The sequence below is a fragment of the Sorex fumeus genome, unplaced genomic scaffold (assembly GCF_029834395.1).
Source record: "Sorex fumeus unplaced genomic scaffold, SorFum_2.1 ptg000122l, whole genome shotgun sequence".
Taxonomy (NCBI): domain Eukaryota; kingdom Metazoa; phylum Chordata; class Mammalia; order Eulipotyphla; family Soricidae; genus Sorex; species Sorex fumeus.
This window is the reverse complement of record NW_026606179.1, coordinates 50,955,055-50,975,396: the sequence shown is the minus strand read 5'-3', so window position 1 is coordinate 50,975,396 and position 20,342 is coordinate 50,955,055. Positions and strand designations below refer to the sequence as shown.

General features: G+C 50.1%; 3 protein-coding genes across 4 annotated transcripts; 2 read left to right on the top strand and 1 right to left on the bottom strand.

Moving 5' to 3' along the window:
- Window positions 1-689: 689 nt before the first annotated feature.
- On the top strand, window positions 690-6,618 carry TMED6 (transmembrane p24 trafficking protein 6). The gene is made up of 4 exons (XM_056137273.1): window positions 690-1,015; window positions 2,438-2,564; window positions 4,949-5,097; window positions 6,138-6,618. Exons 1-4 carry the CDS (start codon window positions 734-736, stop codon window positions 6,369-6,371), a joined length of 792 nt encoding a protein of 263 aa, XP_055993248.1. The 5' UTR covers window positions 690-733; the 3' UTR covers window positions 6,372-6,618.
- A 564-nt stretch (window positions 6,619-7,182) lies between these two features.
- Window positions 7,183-10,003, bottom strand: NIP7 (nucleolar pre-rRNA processing protein NIP7). The gene is made up of 5 exons (XM_056137271.1): window positions 9,888-10,003; window positions 9,701-9,787; window positions 9,435-9,573; window positions 8,600-8,740; window positions 7,183-8,388 (listed from the first exon to the last, which is right to left on the bottom strand). The coding sequence occupies exons 1-5, from the start codon at window positions 9,941-9,943 to the stop codon at window positions 8,269-8,271; spliced, it is 543 nt and encodes a 180-aa protein (XP_055993246.1). The 5' UTR covers window positions 9,944-10,003; the 3' UTR covers window positions 7,183-8,268.
- A 120-nt stretch (window positions 10,004-10,123) lies between these two features.
- COG8 (component of oligomeric golgi complex 8) lies at window positions 10,124-17,767 on the top strand. Of its 2 annotated transcripts, none has more exons than XM_056137262.1 (6): window positions 10,124-10,544; window positions 11,788-11,995; window positions 12,961-13,788; window positions 14,880-15,048; window positions 15,394-15,579; window positions 16,736-17,767. In XM_056137262.1, the coding sequence occupies exons 1-6, from the start codon at window positions 10,180-10,182 to the stop codon at window positions 16,891-16,893; spliced, it is 1,914 nt and encodes a 637-aa protein (XP_055993237.1). In that variant the 5' UTR covers window positions 10,124-10,179; the 3' UTR covers window positions 16,894-17,767. The 2 variants fall into 2 exon arrangements, with proteins under 2 accessions (XP_055993237.1, XP_055993236.1); XM_056137261.1 differs by having other exon boundaries at window positions 15,394-15,647; window positions 16,736-16,850.
- The last annotated feature ends 2,575 nt before the right edge of the window (window positions 17,768-20,342 follow it).

The following is a 20,342-nucleotide window of genomic DNA, read 5'->3' as shown; positions in this document are numbered from 1 at the left end:
ACAGTATCTTCCAGCAATTTGACATTAACAAGAGACTTTTTTTTGGGGGGGGGGTCACACCCGTCGATGCACAGGGGCTACTCCTGACTTTGCGCTCAGGAATTACTCCTGGTGGTGCTCAGGGAACCATATGGGATGCTGGGAATCGAACCTGGGTCATCTGCACGCAAGGTAAACGGCCCACTCACTGTACTATCGCTCCCCAACAAGAGACTCTTTCCCCTATCTTTGCCAGTTTATTTTTATTTTTTTCTGGGTCACACCCCACAATGCAGAGGGGTTACTCCTGGCTCGGCACTCAGGAATCACTCCTGCTGGTGCTCAGGGGACCATATGGGATGATGGGAATCAAACCCGGGTCGGCCGTGAGCAAGGCAAACGACCTACCTGCTGTGCTATCGCTCCAGCCCCTGCCAGTTTATTCTTATAGTGTTGTTACCCCTCAATTACTTTTGTTTTGGGGCTACTTTCTGTGCAGTTCTCAGGACTGTGAGCATGTTGGGAACATGAGATGTCAGGGATCTTATCTGGGGCAACTGCATGCAAAACATATGCTCCAGCCCTTTGAGCCATTTGGATTCTATCTAGCACCTGGAAGTTGTAGGTTTGGTAAGCCACTCGTGAGGGGAAAGCAAAAACTCTCCTAGTGAGCCCAGTCTAGGAGAGTCATGCCAGCTGTGACAGACTCTCTGCATCGTCAGCCTGCAGCTGGCCTGCATGGCCAGCCAAGTTAATGATTACCTTGTCGGGGCTGGTTCCACTGGGCCCCAGCAGTTCACCTGCACAATCTCCAGAAAGCAGCATGTTCTCTTTGCTCCTTGGAGCCATACTGGTGGTTCTGAACCCAGTGCCATTTGCTAGGAGCCAGAAGACAGAACCCCTGAGTGGCTCTGTGGACCAGCCACTCTCCCATGAAGCAGATCGGTATGACTTCGCCATCATGATCCCTCCAGGAGGCACAGAATGCTTTTGGCAATTCGCCCATCAGGCTGGATACTTCTATTTCAGTTATGAGGTGGGTACATGGGCACGCTGGGGAACTGGTTGTTTATTTCCCTTTGTAAAGTGGGTCAGATATTGAATGTAAAGCTCTGGATTGTCTTTTACTATACTGTGATTTTCCTCCTGCTAATAAATACTTGCAGTTAGATGGAAACTCTCAAATGTCAAAAATCACTGAAACATATGGTTTGGCTTTGCAAGCTGGGGTTGTTGGAAGTGTATTCACAGCCCGGGGGCCAGCCAGAGATGTGGCTCAGTGGGAGCATATACTTTAGGTATATATGGCACTGTATTCAACCCCCAGCTCCCCCCTATCCCTTACTGCCTATTGCCTCCCCCCAAAAGGCTATGGGACAAATACAGTACTCAGAGAGTAATAAAAAAATGTACTTGGTTTGAAGATGAGGGGAGGAAATACATGTACAAAACATTATGATATGGTAGAGGTGAATGATAAATCATGACTTTCGAGATAAACCCAGAGATTGCAAAGATGCTTCTATTGGTGTGGTTTTAAGGAGTGATATTGACCAGCTTGCTTTAGGGACATTTCTGGAAAGATAATGAATCACTGGCTCAAGGTTAAGTCAAAGTCCTGTTTCATTTTCTTTTCGACTTTTGGGCCATATCCAACTATGTTCAGGTACTACTCAAGGCTTTGTGCCCAGGGATCACTCCTGATGTTGTTCATGGAACCATATGGTGTCAGGGATCGAGACCTTAACCCCTGCATTCTCTCTCTGGCCCTGAGAGATGTTTCTTTCAGAACAGGTTAGCAATTACCAACTGGGGAAGTAGCTCAGAGGAAGAACACTGGCCTTTGCAGATGTGAAGTCCTGGGTTCAATCCCTGGCTCCCCCCAAAAAAGGAGTTAAGGCTGTTCATTTCTTTCTTAATTGTAAAAATTTGTGATTTTTTTGTTTAAATAGGAACAGACTATTGATCTGACTCTATTCCACTATAACTTACATTTTCAATTAGCTTATAAGAGCTTTTACTTATCTCTGAATTTTATTGGACAGTAGCTACTCGCAGCTCACTGTGACTTCAGCTCACCTAGACCCAGCTGGGAGACAGGCAGCTACTGAGGGACCCATTTACTTGTTGTCAAGCATCTTAAATAAGCCTAGGTCTATATTCCACAAGGATGATCAAAATAAAGCCAGTAAACTGTCAGAATCATAATAACCAATTCGTGCTCGTTGTACAGTCTTCTGAAAGGGGGCTACTGGCATTTGAGCAATATTGTCTCTACAAGGCAAGACGTTTGGCACAGTTCTTTCCCCACTCCCAACATCACCCAGGTCTGTTTGAATTCTGAGGGGTTTTGACCTCCCCAGCCCAGACTGAGAACCACCGTGCACGGGATGGCGCTTGCTAAGCTAGCTTCTTGACGTAGCAGCAGCTTTTCTCTCCCTTTAACATGTCTCGGCAGGTACAGCGAACACTGGGAATGTCACACGACCGGCATGTTACTGCCACCGCACATACGCCAAAGGGTTTCCTCATAGATACTTCTCAGAATGTTCGAGGCCAGATTAACTTTTCTACCCAAGAGACAGGTGTGTTTTTATCACCTACCTATTGGAACAGACATAATGTTTTTTTGAAATTGGGAGAAATAACGAGGAGGGACTAAAATTAATTGAGATGCAAAAGCCCTGTTATTCCTACATAGAGTTGATTGAAAAAAAATTGGGGGGCAGGGGATGTAACTCCAACATCAAAACCCACTGTTTCCCTTGCCCGGTGGCCCAGGTCATTAAGCAGCAACCCAAATGTAGCTAGGAGAGTCTCCAGGTGAATAATTCTTCTAAGCCCACGACCCAGACTTTCTGTCTCATCGTCTCCAAACATACCTGAGGCAGGACTAAGACAGACGCCCACCTACAATACAGACTTCTGACGAATGAATTTATTATTGGGGACCTTTTTTCCAGTCATCAAATACTCGAGCCAGTCACCAAAGGCAGACAAATGTGAACATACAATCATGTGAAACATACACACTCGACGACAAAGCACTTTCTCAGAAAACCCCCCAGCCCACAGTACTGGTCAGTCTAAGCAGCCCTCTGGGCAGGTGTAGGAAAAGGCGGTTTGTCCACAGCAGCATGAGACGCTGTGGGATGTTTAACATCCTTGGTCCCACTAGTGCCTCCAGTCTGGCAAATATATGTCACCCCGAATTCTTCCTCCCCGGTGGCCACCACTCCCACAGACAAGTAACCCCAGCTGACAACAGCAAAGGAGATATTCTGCAAACTACTAGTCCTGTACAGGTCACTCTGAAGGAAGTTCTTGGGGCACGACAGTTTCTCTCACTCAGTACAAAGCCTCCCCACTTCAATGTCAAGAACACTTCAACTTCTCTTGTATACCCACCTCTTATGAGCAAGCAACCATGCTCTTAATTTCAACTCAGTTTGCGTGGCAGAAGTTCCTCAGGAATCATAGGTTGGAAAACAGGGAGAAAACACTGCTTTCTATACCAGACAGGATGAATGTTATTTGGTAAAGAACAGAAGTTATATACCATATTTAGTGAAATAAATTTCATTATGAACAGTGCCTAACACACTAAACATGGAGGCTTTGTACTTCCTAAGAAAAGGTGTTGTAGAAGTAAACTTTAATTTTTTGTGCATGTGGGTGCTCAGGGGTCCCTTCCAGCAGGGCTCAGAGGACCATGTGATGCTGGGAACTGAACCCAGGTCTCCTGCATGCAAAGCATATTTAGCTATCTCTCTGGCATTTAGTGACACATTTAACACAGAGTAAGTATCTCTGAGGAAGTAATGAACAGCAATGCTGGAATGGTCCCTTCCTTTCACCTTCCCAGCACCAAGCTGGAAACAGCCTCTAATAGTGGGTTTGTTTCTGGGACATACTAGGAAGTTCTTAAGGACGATAATTGGGGGATCCTTGAGTGCCAGGGATTGAAATCAGAAAAAATGTGTATTCTATTCTTTAAGCAACCTCCCTAGCCCTACGGGATTTTAACTACTGGTCTTTGGAACAGTGACAACCCACAGAAATTTTCTGTTGGTTCACAGAAAACTTACTGTCACTTTAATGGTATGCCGGGGGGGGGGGGGGGCGGCGGCGGGGAATCACTTTATAATATTACCTTTAAAAGCAGGTGTGGGGTCAGAGAGATAGTATAAGGATTAAGACAACAATCCCTTGGGACCTAGAGCAACAATACAGCAGGGTAGGGCACACAGCTAACGGGTTGGATCCCAGCATTCCATACGGTCCCCCAAGTACCGCCAGGAGTGATTCCTGAGTGCAGAACCTGGAATAGCCCCTGAGCATTGCTAGGTATGACCCCAAAAAGCGCCCCCCCCAAAAAAAAAGAAAAAAAAAGAGTGGCCCCTGAGCACTGGTGGCCGTGACCCCCAAACAAAACAAAATGCACACTTTAGCCCCAGGGGTTCATCCCTGGCAATTTATGGTCACCTGAGCCACTGAAGGGAAGGCCCACTCCCCCCACTACAGGATCCCCAAAATATCAGATTATAGCCCTGAAGCCCCACTGAATGTTGCATGAAAGTCTCCCCCACCCCCATCCCCCCAAAATACACCAAACCACCCTGGGCTGTGGATGTGGCTCATCAGTAGAGCACTGCCTTGCATGCAGAAGGTCCAGGTTTGATATCTGATACTGCATGGTTTGCAGATTATTGCTGGAATGACCCCATCCCTCCACCTTCCCAGCATCAAGTTGGAAACAGCACCTAAGTTCTGCCAGGTGTGGCCCCAAAACAAAGCTAAAACAAACAAAAGCCTACATATTTTTTCTGCCTCGGCAGTCCATAAAATATTCCTGTTTTCACCTATTTCCATACAATTGTAAAAAGGCTGCAAATCACTTATCTGGAGGGTGGAAAGTCAACAAAGAGTGGGAGACCAAGATTTGGTGATGATCTCAGGATTTCTACAGGTTTTCATCAGCTTTGTTTAAGCAACCAGCAAAATCATTTTGGTTCTGTGCAAGTGTATCTCAACTTTGGAGTTTTCTATGAGGACATCGGGGTGGACCACAAACAGAATGAAAGGAAACAGCTGAACAATACTCTGGATGCAATTGAGGTAACTGCTTTGTGAGAGAACTGTGGAAAGGGATTTAAAATGGAGACAAGAGGGACCAGAGATAGTACGGTGGGTAAGGCATTTGCAGATGAGCCAGGTTCAATCCCAGTATGGATACCTAAGCCCCTACCAGAAGTATTCCCTTAGAGCAGAACCAGAAGTCAGCCCTGAACACTGCTCGGTATGGTCCTCCTTCCTCCCCCCCAAAAACGTCTGCAGTGGACTGGGGAGATAGCTCAAGGGGCTGGAGCGCATGCCTGTTTAGCACTGAATTTCCAATCTGATCCCCTCCTGCAATGAATGCACCTCCTACCCAGCAGCATGGAAGCCACAGTGCTGGGCCTGTGCCCACGAGTGCCCAGGGGCACTTCGCTCTTGTCATATCACACACAGAGAACAGATATCCAGAAGGAAAACGATGTGCTGAGGACTCAACAACAAACAGAAACACCCTGGAGGATCCACTACTTTGGGCACTGATGATTTTCATATAAAATTATTTCTTAAAAACCATAAAATAGGGGCTGGAGTGATAACATGCAGGAGGGCGTTTGCCTTGAACGCGGCTGACCCGGGTTCAATTCCCAGCATCCCATATGGTCCCCAGAGCACCGCCAGTAATTGCTCAGGGTTAATTTCTGAGTGCAGAGCCTGGAGTGACACCTGTGCATCGCTGGGTGTGACCCCAAATAAATACAAACCATAAAGTATAGGCCATTTTTTGAGTATACAGCAAAATTAGCATTCTGAACAAATATAACAGCCAACTTATTATGTATTATAAAATCAGACTACTCAACTTACAGATGACTTCAGAATCTAGCTAGGGCAATGGTTGGCCCATTTCCTTTGTTTTGAGGCCACACCCAAAACAATGCTAGGGATTACTCCTGATTCTGTACTCGGGGATCACTCCTTGTGGGCTTGGGGGACCAGATGGCATGCTAGAGATCCATCCTGGGTTGGCAACACGCAAGGCAAGCATCCTACTGCTATACTATCAATCCGGCCCCCTCCTTTCTTTCCCATGTATCACACAGGAGAGTACACGAAAGGTGCAAATGAATATTTTCCATATGTGGAGATACTACAATTTTGCCCGAATGAGGAAAATGGCTGATTTCTTCCTTCTTCAATCAAACTATAACTACGTGAACTGGTGGTCTACAGCCCAGAGCCTTGTCATTGTTCTTTCTGGGATCCTGCAACTGTATTTCTTGAAACGTCTCTTCAATGTCCCAACAACTACAGACACAGCAAAGCCGAGATGCTAAGGCAACTACAGCATCCTAACCCTTTTCTGCTTAGGGCAAAAAACCTTTGTTAAAATTTTGGTCACATCAACTTTGTAAAGTTCAATGGAAAATAGAAGTTTCTCTTGTAAGTTTAAGTTCATTGTCCTAGTTCTAATCCATCTAGAAAGATGAAACGGCAATAAATAGAAATATGCAAGTGTTGGTGCTGTTTTTGTCAAGCTGGGGATAGAACAAGGTCCTCATATGTGTAAAGCATGTGCTCTACCACTGAACTACACCCCCACCCCCTACTTTCCTTTAACCATGTGTGAAATGCCACCATCAAAATACTGTTCAGGGGTCAGGGACGTGCCTCAAAGGGCTGGAGAGTAAGCTTTTCATGCAGGAGTCCAGGGCTGGAGACCCAGAATGGCATGGTCACCTGAGCACTGAGCCAGAATTATCTCCTGAGTGTGGATCAAAAAACAGCAAAAATAAAAACTGTTACCCATTTGTTCAGCAGTCCCTTAACTTTCACTAATTAGAAAGTTTTAAAAGAAGGACCCCAATCCCACCAGCAATACCTCAAAGAAGAAGCAAATATCCTGCCGAGGTTCAATCTCTGTACCACAAAACCCCCAGAGCACCCTACGGAATAGCCCCGAACCAGGAGTGACCCCTGAGCAGCTTTCCCAGAGAAAAATTGGGTATAGCCCCCCAAAACCAAAAACTCTAGACTCTTAGAAGGTACAAGAGTTGTAAAAAATGGAATCAAAGATGTAAGACCCAGCTTTATATATTTCATTAAAAAAAAAAAAACTTGGTACATTTTGTACTTGAAACGTTTTTATTTTTTTGGTTTCTGGGCCACACCTGGCAGTGCTCAAGAGACCATAAGGGGTGCCAAGAATCAAATCCAGACTGGCTATGTACAAGGCCAAAGTCCAACTCACTGTACTGCCCCTATTACACTGCTAAAATCTATTTAGAAGAGACGGAGCAGGATGGAATAAGAAATTATTACTTCAGAGTCCCATTAGTCTTTTTGTCCTGTTAGAAAAAGTTCACAGAGGAATTATGTTATGGAAATCACAATAATGAAAATAACATCTTCCAATCACACCATTCAAAAAAGAATGCAAAAATGTTTGTAAAAGACAGTATAGTCAAATTGTATTAATAAGCTCCACTTAGCAAAAAATGTTGAAACACAATATATGCAATGTAAAAACAATTCTTACCATTTATTATTTGCCAGGCACTGTATTAAGTAATTTATAATCCTTTCTAAATTTAAAAACCTCTTAGGTAGGTGGTTAAAATGCCTTTGTTTCTTAAATACAAGCAAATAAAGCTTAAAAATGTAATGACTCATCAAGGGCCATAGACATGGTATGAGTTAGAACGAGTGTTTGAATCAAAGTTTTTCTTCCTTACCAAACAGCATCTACTATCCACAAAATTAGCAAAATAAAATTGATTTTAGACAGATTTCATTTTCAAAAACCCTAAATGTGACCTGCTATTCAGATATGGTGGTATCTTCCTTCCATAATGTTCATAAATAAGGGAGAAAATCCATTGTGTTCTGACGAGTTCAGAAAACACTTATCACAAACAACAATATTCTATTCTTGTCCTCATTCCCAACAATTTGAGACCTCTCATCAGAACAAGCAGTCCTCTGATTCAAACATGACACAGTACTCTATTTAGTGACAAATATAAAAATCTGAAACCCTGTTTATAAGTCATTTCAGCATAATAATGATAATCCGGCCTGTGTTCACCTGTAATAGAAAGAACATTTAAGCTAAAAAGTCCCTGAAGAGTTCACAGTGTCGACAACATTCAACACGATGGCGGAGCCCACACAGACACAGGAAACAAAGCTAGGCCCCTCCACACAGCCACAAGTCCTTGCGGTGTTTTCATTTTAAGTCAAAGTCTCTTCATGCCGTACATACTCCCCAATGTCTGCTTGATGGAATACCACAATCGCCATGGGGTCTACTTTTCTGCAGTCTTGTGTAGACTTTGCTGCCACCCCAAAACCCTGGGATTCAAAAGAAGAGACACTGATTCACACAAATCGTTCGATAACCAGGCATTGAGGGCTGGAATGCACAAAGATGCAGAGCTCTTATCTTCGAGAAATTCAAAACATGCTGAGAAAATTAAACCTCTCAAGTGCACAGACCGAAAACACCCCTTTCTTCAATAAAAATGAACGGATATTTTCTATGACAGTCTCCACTGTTACTCACCAAAGGGACGTCGGCCATAGAATACACCACGACTCCCTGATACTGAGAAGTATTTTCTGTGATTCGCCCCAAACCAGACTTCAACACATGGTTCCCGTACAGGAAGGACTGCTCGGCTCCAGGCTTGATCCACACTTTGTACTGTGCAAAAACAAGAAAAACCAAGGGAGATAAACATCCCAACAGGTATGACCCTGCAGGACCAACGACTCATTTGTGAAAATCCCTTTTCCCTTTTCTGACTTTTGGGCCGCCCCCAAAGATGCTCAGGGGCTACTCCTAGCATCTTTAAATCTTACTTAAATCACTTTAAGGGGGCTGGAGGAATAGCACAACTGGGGAGGGCGTTTGCCTTGCATGCAGACGACCCGGGTACGATTCCCAGCATCCCATATGGTCCCCAGAGCACCGCCAGGAGTGATTCCTGAGTGCATAAGCCCAGAGTAACACCTGTGCATCGCCGGGTGTGACCCAAAAAGATTAAAAATAAATAAATTAAATAAATAAAATCACTTTAAGGAACATCGAGAAAGAGGCCTGTAACTCTCAAATATTGCTCAGCCCTTGGCCAGAGCTGCCAAGAGATTCTTTCCTTATCTCTCTCTTCTTTTTTTTTTTTTTAAGAAAGGGTTTTGGAATCACACCTGGCAGTGCTCAGGGCTTACTCCTGGCGGGGTTCCGGGGGGCTCTATGCAGCGTCAGGGACTGAACCCGCGGTCAGCGGATGCAAAGGATTGTCTCTCCGGCCCCGGCCGAGGGGGGTGCATCCCTCCACACTCTGAGCAGCTAGTGGCCCCCTAGACGTTCCCCACCCGCCCCCGCCGCCCCCGCGAACCTTGGCGTAGGGGGCAAGGTAGTCCAGCGCCGTCACGTGCAGCCGGAACTTGCGGGTCTTCGTGAACTTCCCGAAGCAGGTGCCCAGGGACACCAGTTTGTCCCCTGAGATATTGGCGGCCAACTTCAGGATCTTCTCGCTACAGGGGGAAGGAAGTGGGGGGGAGCGGCTGCGGGCGGCTGGGGGTGGGGGGTGGGGTGGGAATCGCTGCAGCCCCGGGACGCGCCCCCGCCGGCACCTCCCCCCTCCCCCCGGCCCCGCCTCACCTCACGTAGTACACTCGGTCGTTGTGCAGCCTGAAGCAGTAGGTGCCGTCGGGCCTGTCGACCAGCAACTGAAGGTTCTCCCCGATGCTGAGGGCGGAGAGAGGCCCTGAGGCGGCGTCCGCGCCGCGCTCCCACCGCCGCTCCCCGCCGGCCCCCCTCGCCCCTCCGCCGCGCGGCGCGCTCTTACTATTTGGCGACTTTCTCGAACATGACACGGGTCTCCTCTTCAGTTAAAGGCCGCATTTTCCCGCTAGGTCGGCGCACCGGATCCTCGTGCCTCGCCGGCCGGAAGCGGAAGTCACCGCCAGCCGTTCCCTGGCAACCCAAAGCCGGCCTCTCTAGCCCGCTTCCGGTTCGCGTCGCCGGCGACCGGAAGGCCGGCAGAGACCGGAAGTTGTCCGGGTCGCTTCCGGGGGTGGGCGGGCCAGCTTGGGGCCGGCGCCCTCCCTAGGGTGGAGGTGTGACGCCGTGGCGGGAAGATGGCGACTGCGGCGAGCCTCCCGGCTTCGGCCACGGCCCTCGGGGAGGTGGAGGATGAGGGGCTCCTGGCGTCGCTGTTCCGCGACCGCTTCCCGGAGGCCCAGTGGCGGGAGAAGCCGGACGTGGGCCGCTACCTGCGGGAGCTGAGCGGCTCCGGGCTGGAGCGTCTGCGGCGCGAGCCCGAGCGCCTGGCAGAGGAGCGGGCGCAGCTGCTGCAGCAGACGCGCGATCTGGCCTTCGCCAACTACAAGACCTTCATCCGCGGCGCCGAGTGCACCGAGCGCATCCACCGCCTCTTCGGCGACGTGGAGGCGTCGCTCGGCCACTTGCTCGATCGCTTGCCCAGCTTCCAGCAGAGCTGCAGGTGCGACGGGCCCGGGCGCTTGAAGGGGCTTTGAAGAGCGGCCGTCGGCGGTGGTGGCGATAGCTAAGTCTTTGCATAGCTGTTCCCTCGATCCAGGCCCTCCGCCGTTTTGCTGATGCCAGTTCAACCTGGCGGTGGGCACTGCTGGCACCATTGGGTGTATGCGGAAGTTGAAGCACGGAGAGGTGTCAGGGCGCAGTTCGTGCCCGAGTCAGCATTGGAACCCAGCGCACGGCCCTTCCTCATTAAGGATGTTGTGAGGACCAGGGAGATGGTTCATGGGCCGCAGCATAAGCCTTGCACGCAGGAACCTTGGGATCACTCCCCAGAACCATATGCCCCCCATATGTGTAGCTGTGTGGTCCAAAGGAATTCTAATTAGGACTATTAAACAATAGTAGGAGTAAAGCATATATCAGATTCACGTATTCACCCTCTCCCAGCTCTAGCTTAATACGCATATTTATAAAATGACGCACAGGATAGGAACAGATCAGAACAGATCTCATCTGCTCCAACCAAAAGTTTCATTGATAGAAGTTAACAAGAATGGCTGAATAATAGCAATACTCCTACATTAAAATAAACAAAAATTTGAAAAATAAAAAAGCTGACAAGGAAACCAGCTCATGTGGAAGCAGCAAAAGTTAGCAAAAACTCCCTCATTCTGGCACCCAGTCTTTGGTGAAAGTTAAATCCCCTTTGAATCTTTGGAATTTGAAGTTTTGGTACCTGTCCATACTCCAGAATAGAAGATTTCATCTAGAAGGTCTCCATGGTTATGGAGAAGAAATGGAGACTTCTCCATAGGAGAAAGCTAAGGCCAAGGGAATTTGTAAGGTGGTGTGACTTCTAATAGTTGATGCTATTAAGAAAATAATGCAGATGATCATTATTAAAGGAACATTTGCTCTGTCAATCTCTATAGTGCTTTTCACAGATGATGCCATTTAAGCCTTGCAACATTATGAAATAGGTCCTATTACTGTATCACTAACAAGGAAATATTCAAAGAACCAAGGTACCTTTGCCACAACTAAAGTGGCAGATCAGGGTTCATTTGTGCCATTGTGGACAAGTTGCTGAACCCAGTCTGGGTTTTGTTTCCTAAAGAGTATTTACCTATAGGTGTAGGGTGAGGATTAAATCAGAGCAGTCATCCAGCCCAGGTCCTGGTAGGTGGTTGGGAACTGTAGCTAAGATCTGATTGTACAGCACAGTAAGGGAGCAATTCTGTCACTAGGAACTTTGTGAGAGAGGCTGAGGAGATCAGCTCCAGTCGCCGGATGAACACCCTGACGCTGAATCGACACATGGAGATCCTGGAGATCTTGGAGATTCCTCAGCTCATGGATACCTGTGTCCGCAACAGCTATTATGAAGAGGCCCTGGAGCTTGCAGCCTATGTCCACCGTCTGGAAAGGAAATACTCTTCCATCCCTGTCATCCAGGTAGCTAACCTGCCCAGAGAGAACTCGAATTTACTGAGTTCTCAGAATTCGTGGGGTTATTACTGACCACGTAGGTAGAAACCTTGAGAAAACTCTTTGCATGTTTCATATCAGTTTCTGCCAGCCAGTAGACTTAATATGAGATGTTCATTCATGCAGCTGATAAGCATTTCTTATGTGCAAGGCACTGACGGAGGTGCTGGGTACAGTATGAATAAGGGACACAGGCTTGGCTGTCATGAATGTAAGCCAGCAGTTGGCAAAGGAATGAACTGATAATAATCCTTTCAGATAGTGGTAAGTGCCTAAAGAAAATAGACTAGGGAATGGGGTCAAAAATTTGGGTGGGTTTCTCTAGGAAGGACAGTCAGGAAAGCCTTTCTGCAGAGATAACTGTTAGCCCGAGACCCAGATGATCAGAAACAAGAAAAGGCAAATCAGAAAGTGGGAAGAACAAATGCTGAGGGGTAAGGAAGGAGGAATTAGAGTTTTTCAGAACAACAAGGAGGGGACCAGAGAGACAGCACAGCAGATAAGATGCATGCCTTGCACATGTCTGCCTCAAGTTCAATCCTATATTTCATATGGTCCCAGAGCCCTCCGGTAGTTATCCTGATTGCAGAGCCAGGAATGAGTCCTGAGCACCTCTGTCTGTGGCCCCCAAACAACAAGAACTATAGAGATGGCCAGTGTGCTTGGATTATAGTGAGCTAGGGACTACACTGCATAGCAGGCGAGGCTGGCTTGAAGAGTCGTAATTATTTCGTTATAAAGGAGGATTTTGAGCTTTGAAGCACAGGTTCCCACGCAGATAAGTCGATCTTTGCTTGTGGACCTGTGAGCATCAGCTGTGGGTCACTTTGCTAGACTAGAAGAGTTGTGGGAATGTGGTCTTCAGGGCTCATGGAGTGGGTTCAGGGAGTTTTGCCCCCAGCCTGCAGTGTCTCAACCTCCTCTACCGTCAGGGCATTGTGACTGAGGTGCGCCAGTCCATGCAGCTGATGCTGAGCCAGCTGATCCAGCAGCTGAGGACCAACATTCAGCTCCCTGCCTGCCTCCGTGTCATTGGCTTCCTGCGGTGCATGGATGTCTTCACAGAGGCTGAGCTGAGAGTCAAGTTTCTTCAAGCCCGAGACGCTTGGCTCCGCTCCATCTTGACTGCCATCCCTAATGACGATCCCTACTTCCACATCACCAAAACCATCGAGGCTTGCCGTGTCCATCTGTTCGATATCATCACCCAGTACCGGGCCATCTTCTCAGATGAGGACCCACTGTTGCGCCCAGCCACGGGCGAGCATGTTGTGAATGAGAGTGCCATCTTCCACGGCTGGGTGCTGCAGAAAGTCTCCCAGTTCCTGCAGATGCTGGAGTCCGACCTGCACCGGGGGATCGGCGGTCGCCTAGACTCTCTCCTGGGCCAATGCATGTACTTTGGGCTATCCTTCAGCCGCGTTGGGGCTGATTTCCGTGGCCAGTTGGTTCCAGTTTTCCAGCGGGTGGCCATCAGCACTTTCCAGAAGGCAGTTCAGGAAGCTGTGGAGAAGTTTCAGGATGAAATGATCTCCTACACCCTCATCTCAGCTCCAGCCATCCTGGGCAGCTCTAACCTTCCTGCAGCTGTGCCAGTCACCCAGCCTGGGACCCTGCAGCCACCAATGGTTCTCTTAGACTTCCCACCCCTCGCCTGCTTCCTCAACAACATTCTGGTGGCCTTCAATGATCTGCGTCTCTGCTGCCCTGTGGCCCTAGCACAGGATGTGACTAGGGCCCTGGAGGATGCCCTTGCCAAGGTAAGTGTCTCCATCAGGGACCAGACCTTAGTAATGGACCAGTCCTTGTGAAGGTGATGTCGGCTCTCTGTGGAGAGGTGGAGTGTGGGCCACGAGGATAGCACAGGGGCCCTGTATGTGGCCAACCCAGCTTAATCCCAAGTAGTTGAATGATCCCTGAGTACAGAGCCAGGGGTAGTCCTTGACTTCAATCCAGGAGTAGTCCTTGACTTCAACCGATTATCCTCCACCCCAACTCTTTTATAACGGAGCTGGGGAGATGCTACAGAGGTTATAGTACTTGCTCTGGATGCAGCCCTCCCTTGGTTTAATCTCTAGCACGACCATTTGTGGCCCAAAAATATACAAAGAGTTAAGGTGTGGCTTTAGAGATTTTTCAGGTTGAGAAGCTCTGATTAGTTCCTCTTTGAGATCTAGAACAGTCTATGAAGTGGCACATCTATAGCAATGAATCACTAATGTATTGCTTTTCTACTGCTGCAAAACAAGCTCCCGCAGCTTGTTTATATAAACAGTTGTAACAGTTTATAAATGCAATTTTATTCTCTTCCAGTTTCTGTGGGCCTAGGAATCCAGGCACAGCACAGCTGAGTTCTCTATACAAAGCAGCCTAACTTTAGAGGTCACGGTGTGATATAATAACAGGGTTCAGACACGGTGCTGGGCTACCTGGGTTCAAGTCCCAGCTGTGCCACTTCTGGCCCTGTGACTTGCATTGTTTTCTGTTGGCTGTTACTTCCTTGGCTTCAGAGGTCTACAGGGTAGAAACATTTTATAATGTTGCCGCCTTTTCTTGGATCCAGTGTAGTTCAGTTGCATTCCAGTGGGGTCTAAACCGTGTCTACCCTGCACAATTTCAATATGCTCTTAAACTAGAACTAGAAACTACATCTGAACAAGGTGTATTTAAGTTAAATACATTAGCGAAATGATAGAACTGTGGAGAGGACCATTCATAGGAATTTTAAAAAGGTTATATATATGTACCTTTATTTTCCTCATGAAACTTGGGGGTGGCATGTTTTAACGGGCTCCTGGCACTGCATATAGATGGAGAGCAACTGACCCTGTGATTGACACCCCTGTCTCAGGTCACCAAAGTAATTCTGGCGTTCCATCGTGCTGAAGAGGCCGCCTTCAGCAGTGGGGAGCGAGAGCTCTTCGTCCAGTTCTGCACTGCTTTCCTGGAAGACCTTGTTCCTTATTTAAATCGCTGTCTCCAAGTCCTTTTTCCACCAGCTCAGATAGCACAGACATTGGGTAAGAGAAAGGAGAAAGGATTTTTAAAACTTTATTGGTATGATTTTCCTAGCGCACCATCCGTGTACAAAATGCATTGTTTAGAGAATGTGTGACCATTTACTCTAAATTCACAAATAGATTCTTCATAGCCACTATAGTCATTTCCCCAGCCGCACTGGGATGTCCTTCCTGGACGTTTATTCCAAAAGCACCACATCCTTGTAAGATTCCCTTTTATATGACACGTCCGCAGACATTGTTTGTAAAGGTTTTCCCAGCTTGCCTTTATTTCGCGTGCCCCGACTCGTGTGGCTCCGTCCCGCGCCCGGCGGCGCCTCTCAGTGTCGCCCCTCTCCCCGCCAGGCATCCCGCCCGCCCAGCTCTCCAGGTACGGGCACCTGGGCCACGTGGACGCCGGCGCCTTCCAGGAGCCGCTCGCCTTCCTGCTGCCGAAGAGAGAGCCGCTCCCGGGGCTGGACGACGAGGCGGTGGCCGAGCCCGGCGTGCCCGCTCCGGCCGCGGAGCCAGACCTCGCGCCCGAGGCCCCGATCCAAGCGGCCGCGGAGCCGGGGCCGGCGGACACCAGCGCGGACGGCCAGCAGGCGGCGGCCTGAGCGGTGCGTGCGGGGCCGGGCGGGCGGGCGGGGCGGCGCGTCCCGGGGCGGCGCGCGCATCCGCTTCCCGGCGTGCAGCGGGCCTGGACCGGGCGGCGGCGGCGGTGCCATGGGCCCGCTGGGCACGGGGCTGCGGCTGCTGCGGGCGCTGTGGGCGCTCGGCGGCGCCCGGGCCTGCAGCTCGGCGGCCGCGGCGGGCGGCCCCGTGGGCCCGGCGCGCCGGCGCTCCTACTGGCGCTACGTGCGGCGTCTGGTGCGGGGCGCGCCGGCGCCCCCGTACCCGCACGTGTGTCAGGTCGGAGACCCAGTGCTGCGGGCCGTGGCGGCCCCGGTGGAGCCCGCGCAGCTGGGGGGCCCCGAGCTGCAGCGGCTGGTGCAGCGGCTGGTGCAGGTGATGCGGCGGCGGCGCTGCGTGGGCCTGAGCGCGCCGCAGCTCGGGGTCCCGCTGCAGGTGCTGGCCCTGGAGCTGCCCGAGGAGCTCTGCCGCACCTGCGCGCCTCACCTGCGCGCCGCCCGCCAGATGGAGCCCTTCCCCCTGCGCGTGTTCGTCAACCCCAGCCTGCGGGTGCTGGACAGCCGCCTGGTCACCTTCCCGGAGGGCTGCGAGAGCGTGGCCGGCTTCCTGGCCTGCGTGCCCCGCTTCCAGGCCGTGCAGATAGCAGGTGCGGCGCGGCGGGGCCGAGGGCCGCTCCGCGGGCGGGAGAGCTCTGTCGGGCGCCAGTAATTCGGCGACCCCCGAGCCTGGGGCCGGAACAGGGCCCGCTGGGAGGTGGAGGGACGGACTGTGAGGGAGGACGGGGAGTGGACCTCCAGCGTCAGAGAGGCCACGGTACCCCATTTCCTGTTATCCCGCGGTAAACTGTGTTGGTGGGAAACGAAAGCGGAAGAGCTGGAGGGTTCAAATGAAAGCACTCGGGAAGATTTTCTCACCTTGGCTCCGGCAGGTAGCGCAGCACCCTCCTTGTGGAGCAGGGAACCCCTCCGGGGTCTCAAGGCAGCTTTTTTCGGAAGCCCGGGCTCCGGCTCATGATTCCTTGAGAATGGAGGTATTGGTACAACATTTCCTTATCCCGCTGTCTATCTCTTTGCAGGGCTGAACCCTCAGGGAGAGCAGGTGGTGTGGCAGGCCAGCGGGTGGGCAGCCCGCATCGTGCAGCACGAGATGGACCACTTACAGGGCTGCCTGTTCATTGACAAAATGGACACCAAGACGTTTACCAATGTCCACTGGATGGAGGTGAATGACTGAAGCTGCCCTGCAGCATCCAAGATGCCCATTACGGAGACAAACACTTGGCCTTTGAGTTGGGCCTGCATCAACTTGGCATCCACTTGGCTTTGACTGACAGAGAATGCTGGACAACCAAAGCAGGCCAAAGCGAACTGTTTGGAAAGATGTTAAGTATTTGCCCTGAAAGATTTTGAGCAAAATGCTGCCTTCAACTGGAGAAGAAAATACTTCACTACGGAGAGATTTCCTGATAATTGGGTAGAGATAAATGGAACGAGTCAACCACTTTCAGGACTGCAATAAGGGCTCCCTAAAGCCAAAATTTATTCCCCAGGTATCTAAAGACTGTTGAAAAATGCAGGCCAAGTTTGTGTGGCCATATTCACCAAGTTCAGACCTTCATTGGGCCTTGTGTGTATCTTACTGCAGGGCCTCTCTTGGCCCTAGGCATCACTTTGCTGATGGAAATAAAATGCAGGAGAGAATGGCCCACGCTCCTGGAAGGGCTTAATGACTCGTTAGTTTTTGGGGGGCACACCCAGAAGTGTTCAGGGCTTCTGGCTCAGGAACTCAAGTGCAGAGGACCAAACCTGGGCCTCCTGCATGTGAAGCATATACTCAGTAATTGGGCCAGTTCTCCAGCTTAATGCCAGTGAGTGCCACACACTGTAACAGGTTCATCTCCACGCTAGCCTCCGCCTTTTGGTTTCCACCTTTAGTAGATAGGGAAGAGTTTTCTGCTGGTATCTCTTGGGCATGGTACTTTGCTCATTCTTTGGGAGGAGACATGGAGCTGGGTAAGGGGAGGAACGATAATTAAAAACAATTTAGAAGCTTCTTCCTGTCACAGAAGCAGAAAGAAATTGTGCTTTCTGGTCACAACTCCTGATTTTGGAAAAATAAATTATCACCACACTGACCAGTGTCTAGTCATAAACTCCTATCAGAGGGGCCAGGCAACAGTGCTAAGGGCTGGAAGGGCTGCGCTGGGGACCCAGTGTTTGGGGAGAGGGCAAGTTCGATCCCTAGCACTGCATGGTCACTGGAGCAACCCGCAAGCACTGAGCCAATAGCCCCTGAGCACCATGGGTTGTGGCACAAAAACAAGATGCAGTCATAACTTGTTTTTTTAGTGTGGGGTATACCCGGTCTTCTTGGGGGCTACTCCCAGTTCAGGGATCACTCCTGGCATTCGACACCATGTGGTGCCAGGGATCAAGCGGAGCTTCCGGCATACAGAGCACTTGTCCAGCCCGTGAACTATCTCTTGGCCACTGTCAGAGCTTTATGCAGGGGTGAGTAAACATGTTTGGTTTTGTTTGAGGGTCCTCCCCAGAACACATGCTTTGTATGCAGGAAACCTGGGTTTCAATCCCTCGCACAGGTTGGTGAACAGCACTGAGGAGCAGCCCCAGAATAAATACCAATTAGGGACCAGGGTTCCTGACATGGTTCCCCCAGTGCTTCTCAAAGTTGCAAAGTGGAATGATCTGAACAGGTTTAACTGCACTGAGGACTGAACAGCATGCTCAGAATATTCTTTTTTCCTTTGGGGGGTTGCTCCCAGAGTTGCTCAGGGGTCCATGCATGCTGCAGATGGAGCCTGGCTTGCTCAGTGCTCCACTGAGCACTAGCCCTAAGAGATTCTGTACTGTGGGCGGAGAGGGTGGTGGGGGAATCATACCTGGTGCCTGATAATGAACTGGGGTCAGTGCAGGGTACAAGGCAAATGCCTCCCCCATTTCTCCAGCCCCTCAGATTATTCTGAAACAAGTCATGGTTGGTGTGACCCTCAACCATATTAGGAAGACTAGAAAGACATTAGAAATTTTCAAAGTTTTGCAGGTGATTCAAAGAGAGCAAGTACGAGCTTCTGCACCAACCAGGCCAATCCGGGGGGCCTTACAAGGCCATGCAAAAGCGAACAGGCTCTCTGCGTTAAGCTTGGAAAAGAAATAGGGCGCAGCATTACAGGGGTGAGTACAGACTGACTCCCTGGGGAAGTCTGTACAAAGCTCTTGTTTACCTAAAAACATGGATCCTTAGGAAAACTAGAATTCAATTAACAAGGTCCAGAAGCTTCTTCCAAGTTTCCTCCAAGGGTGCCCTTGTAAAGCAGACAAGTAGTGTATCTCGAGCATTTCGGTGTCCTGAGGCCTGGAATGCCAAGTGGACGCCAGAAAGCCTGTGCCTGCGCCACTTGTTTGCATGAGGTCACTGTTAAGGCCACACCCACAGAAGTTACTGGATTTGGCTAAGTAGCCCAAGACATTCCAGTCCAGAAAGAATACATTCTTACATTTCCAGTAAGGAAAACCTCTTCCATCCCAGGCAGACAGTATCCTGAACTGACAGAGGCCTCAGAAGTCCTCTCCCCAGCAAACGATATAGCAGGCAAATTTAGGAATGCTGGTGGGGAAGAGGTGGGCGTGGGAATTAGCTCTTAGGGAGACATGTCCCCGCATCCGTGGTTTAGATGGGGTTGCTGCAGCTCTGGATGACTGGCATCCATACACTGTCACTCGTCTTGAGAAGGATCCTTATGAATGGCAGGGCATCTGGGAAAGCCAAGGCGAAGCTGAAGAGAACACCACAGCAACCCCAAACTTTCTGTGAGCCCGTGAAGAAGCAGGCTTAAAGGTGGCAGGGTGCTGGATAACAGTATAGAAGGACAGCAAGTAGGGCACTGGTGTTGCATATGGCTGATCTGGGTCTGAACCACCACTGGGAGTCATTCCTGAGTACAAAGCCAGGAGTTCCCCTGAGCACCGGCCAGGGGTAACACCTGTGCATTGCCGGGTGTGACCCAAAAATCAAAAAAAAAAAAAAAAAAAAAAACCAAAGCCAGGAGTTATCCCCGAGCATCACTGGGTATGATCCCCCATCCCCACCGAAACAAAATGAAGGGCGGCAGACTCCCTCTAGCACTGAGAAGGGGCTGTGGGCCTAAGCCATCAGGAACTCTGGAGAGTTGGCTGGGCTCAATACCTGCTCCTAACCAGCTCTACGAAACAGCGCATGGTTAACCTGACCAAAGTAGTCGGTGCAGCGGCCGGAGTGCCCAGCTGCCATGTGCGGAAGAGAGAGAGGTGCTGGGACTGTCCGTGGTGGCCTGGCTGCTCGCTCGCAAGGCTGCCAGCTCCAGCCCGGGAGCGCCGAACTCGGTCAGGAGTCGGAATTCAAATGGCCACGGGGGATGGACAGGCACTGCGAAGGACACGTCGAGGCTCGCCCTCTCAGCAGGCAACCTCATGGGGACAGCGTGGCTAAGTCTCCTGAGAGCCAGGACCTGAACTCTTAGTGCCTGGCTAGGGGGGTAGGCCTGGCTGTGTGCTTGGTCCTGTACGGTGCTGGTGTTCAAACTCTGGGCTCCAGCATGCCAGGCGTATTCCAATCTGAGCCATCACCTCCATGTGATCATGTGATGGGTAAGGCACGTACAGGGGTAAAGCACCTTCCTGACATCG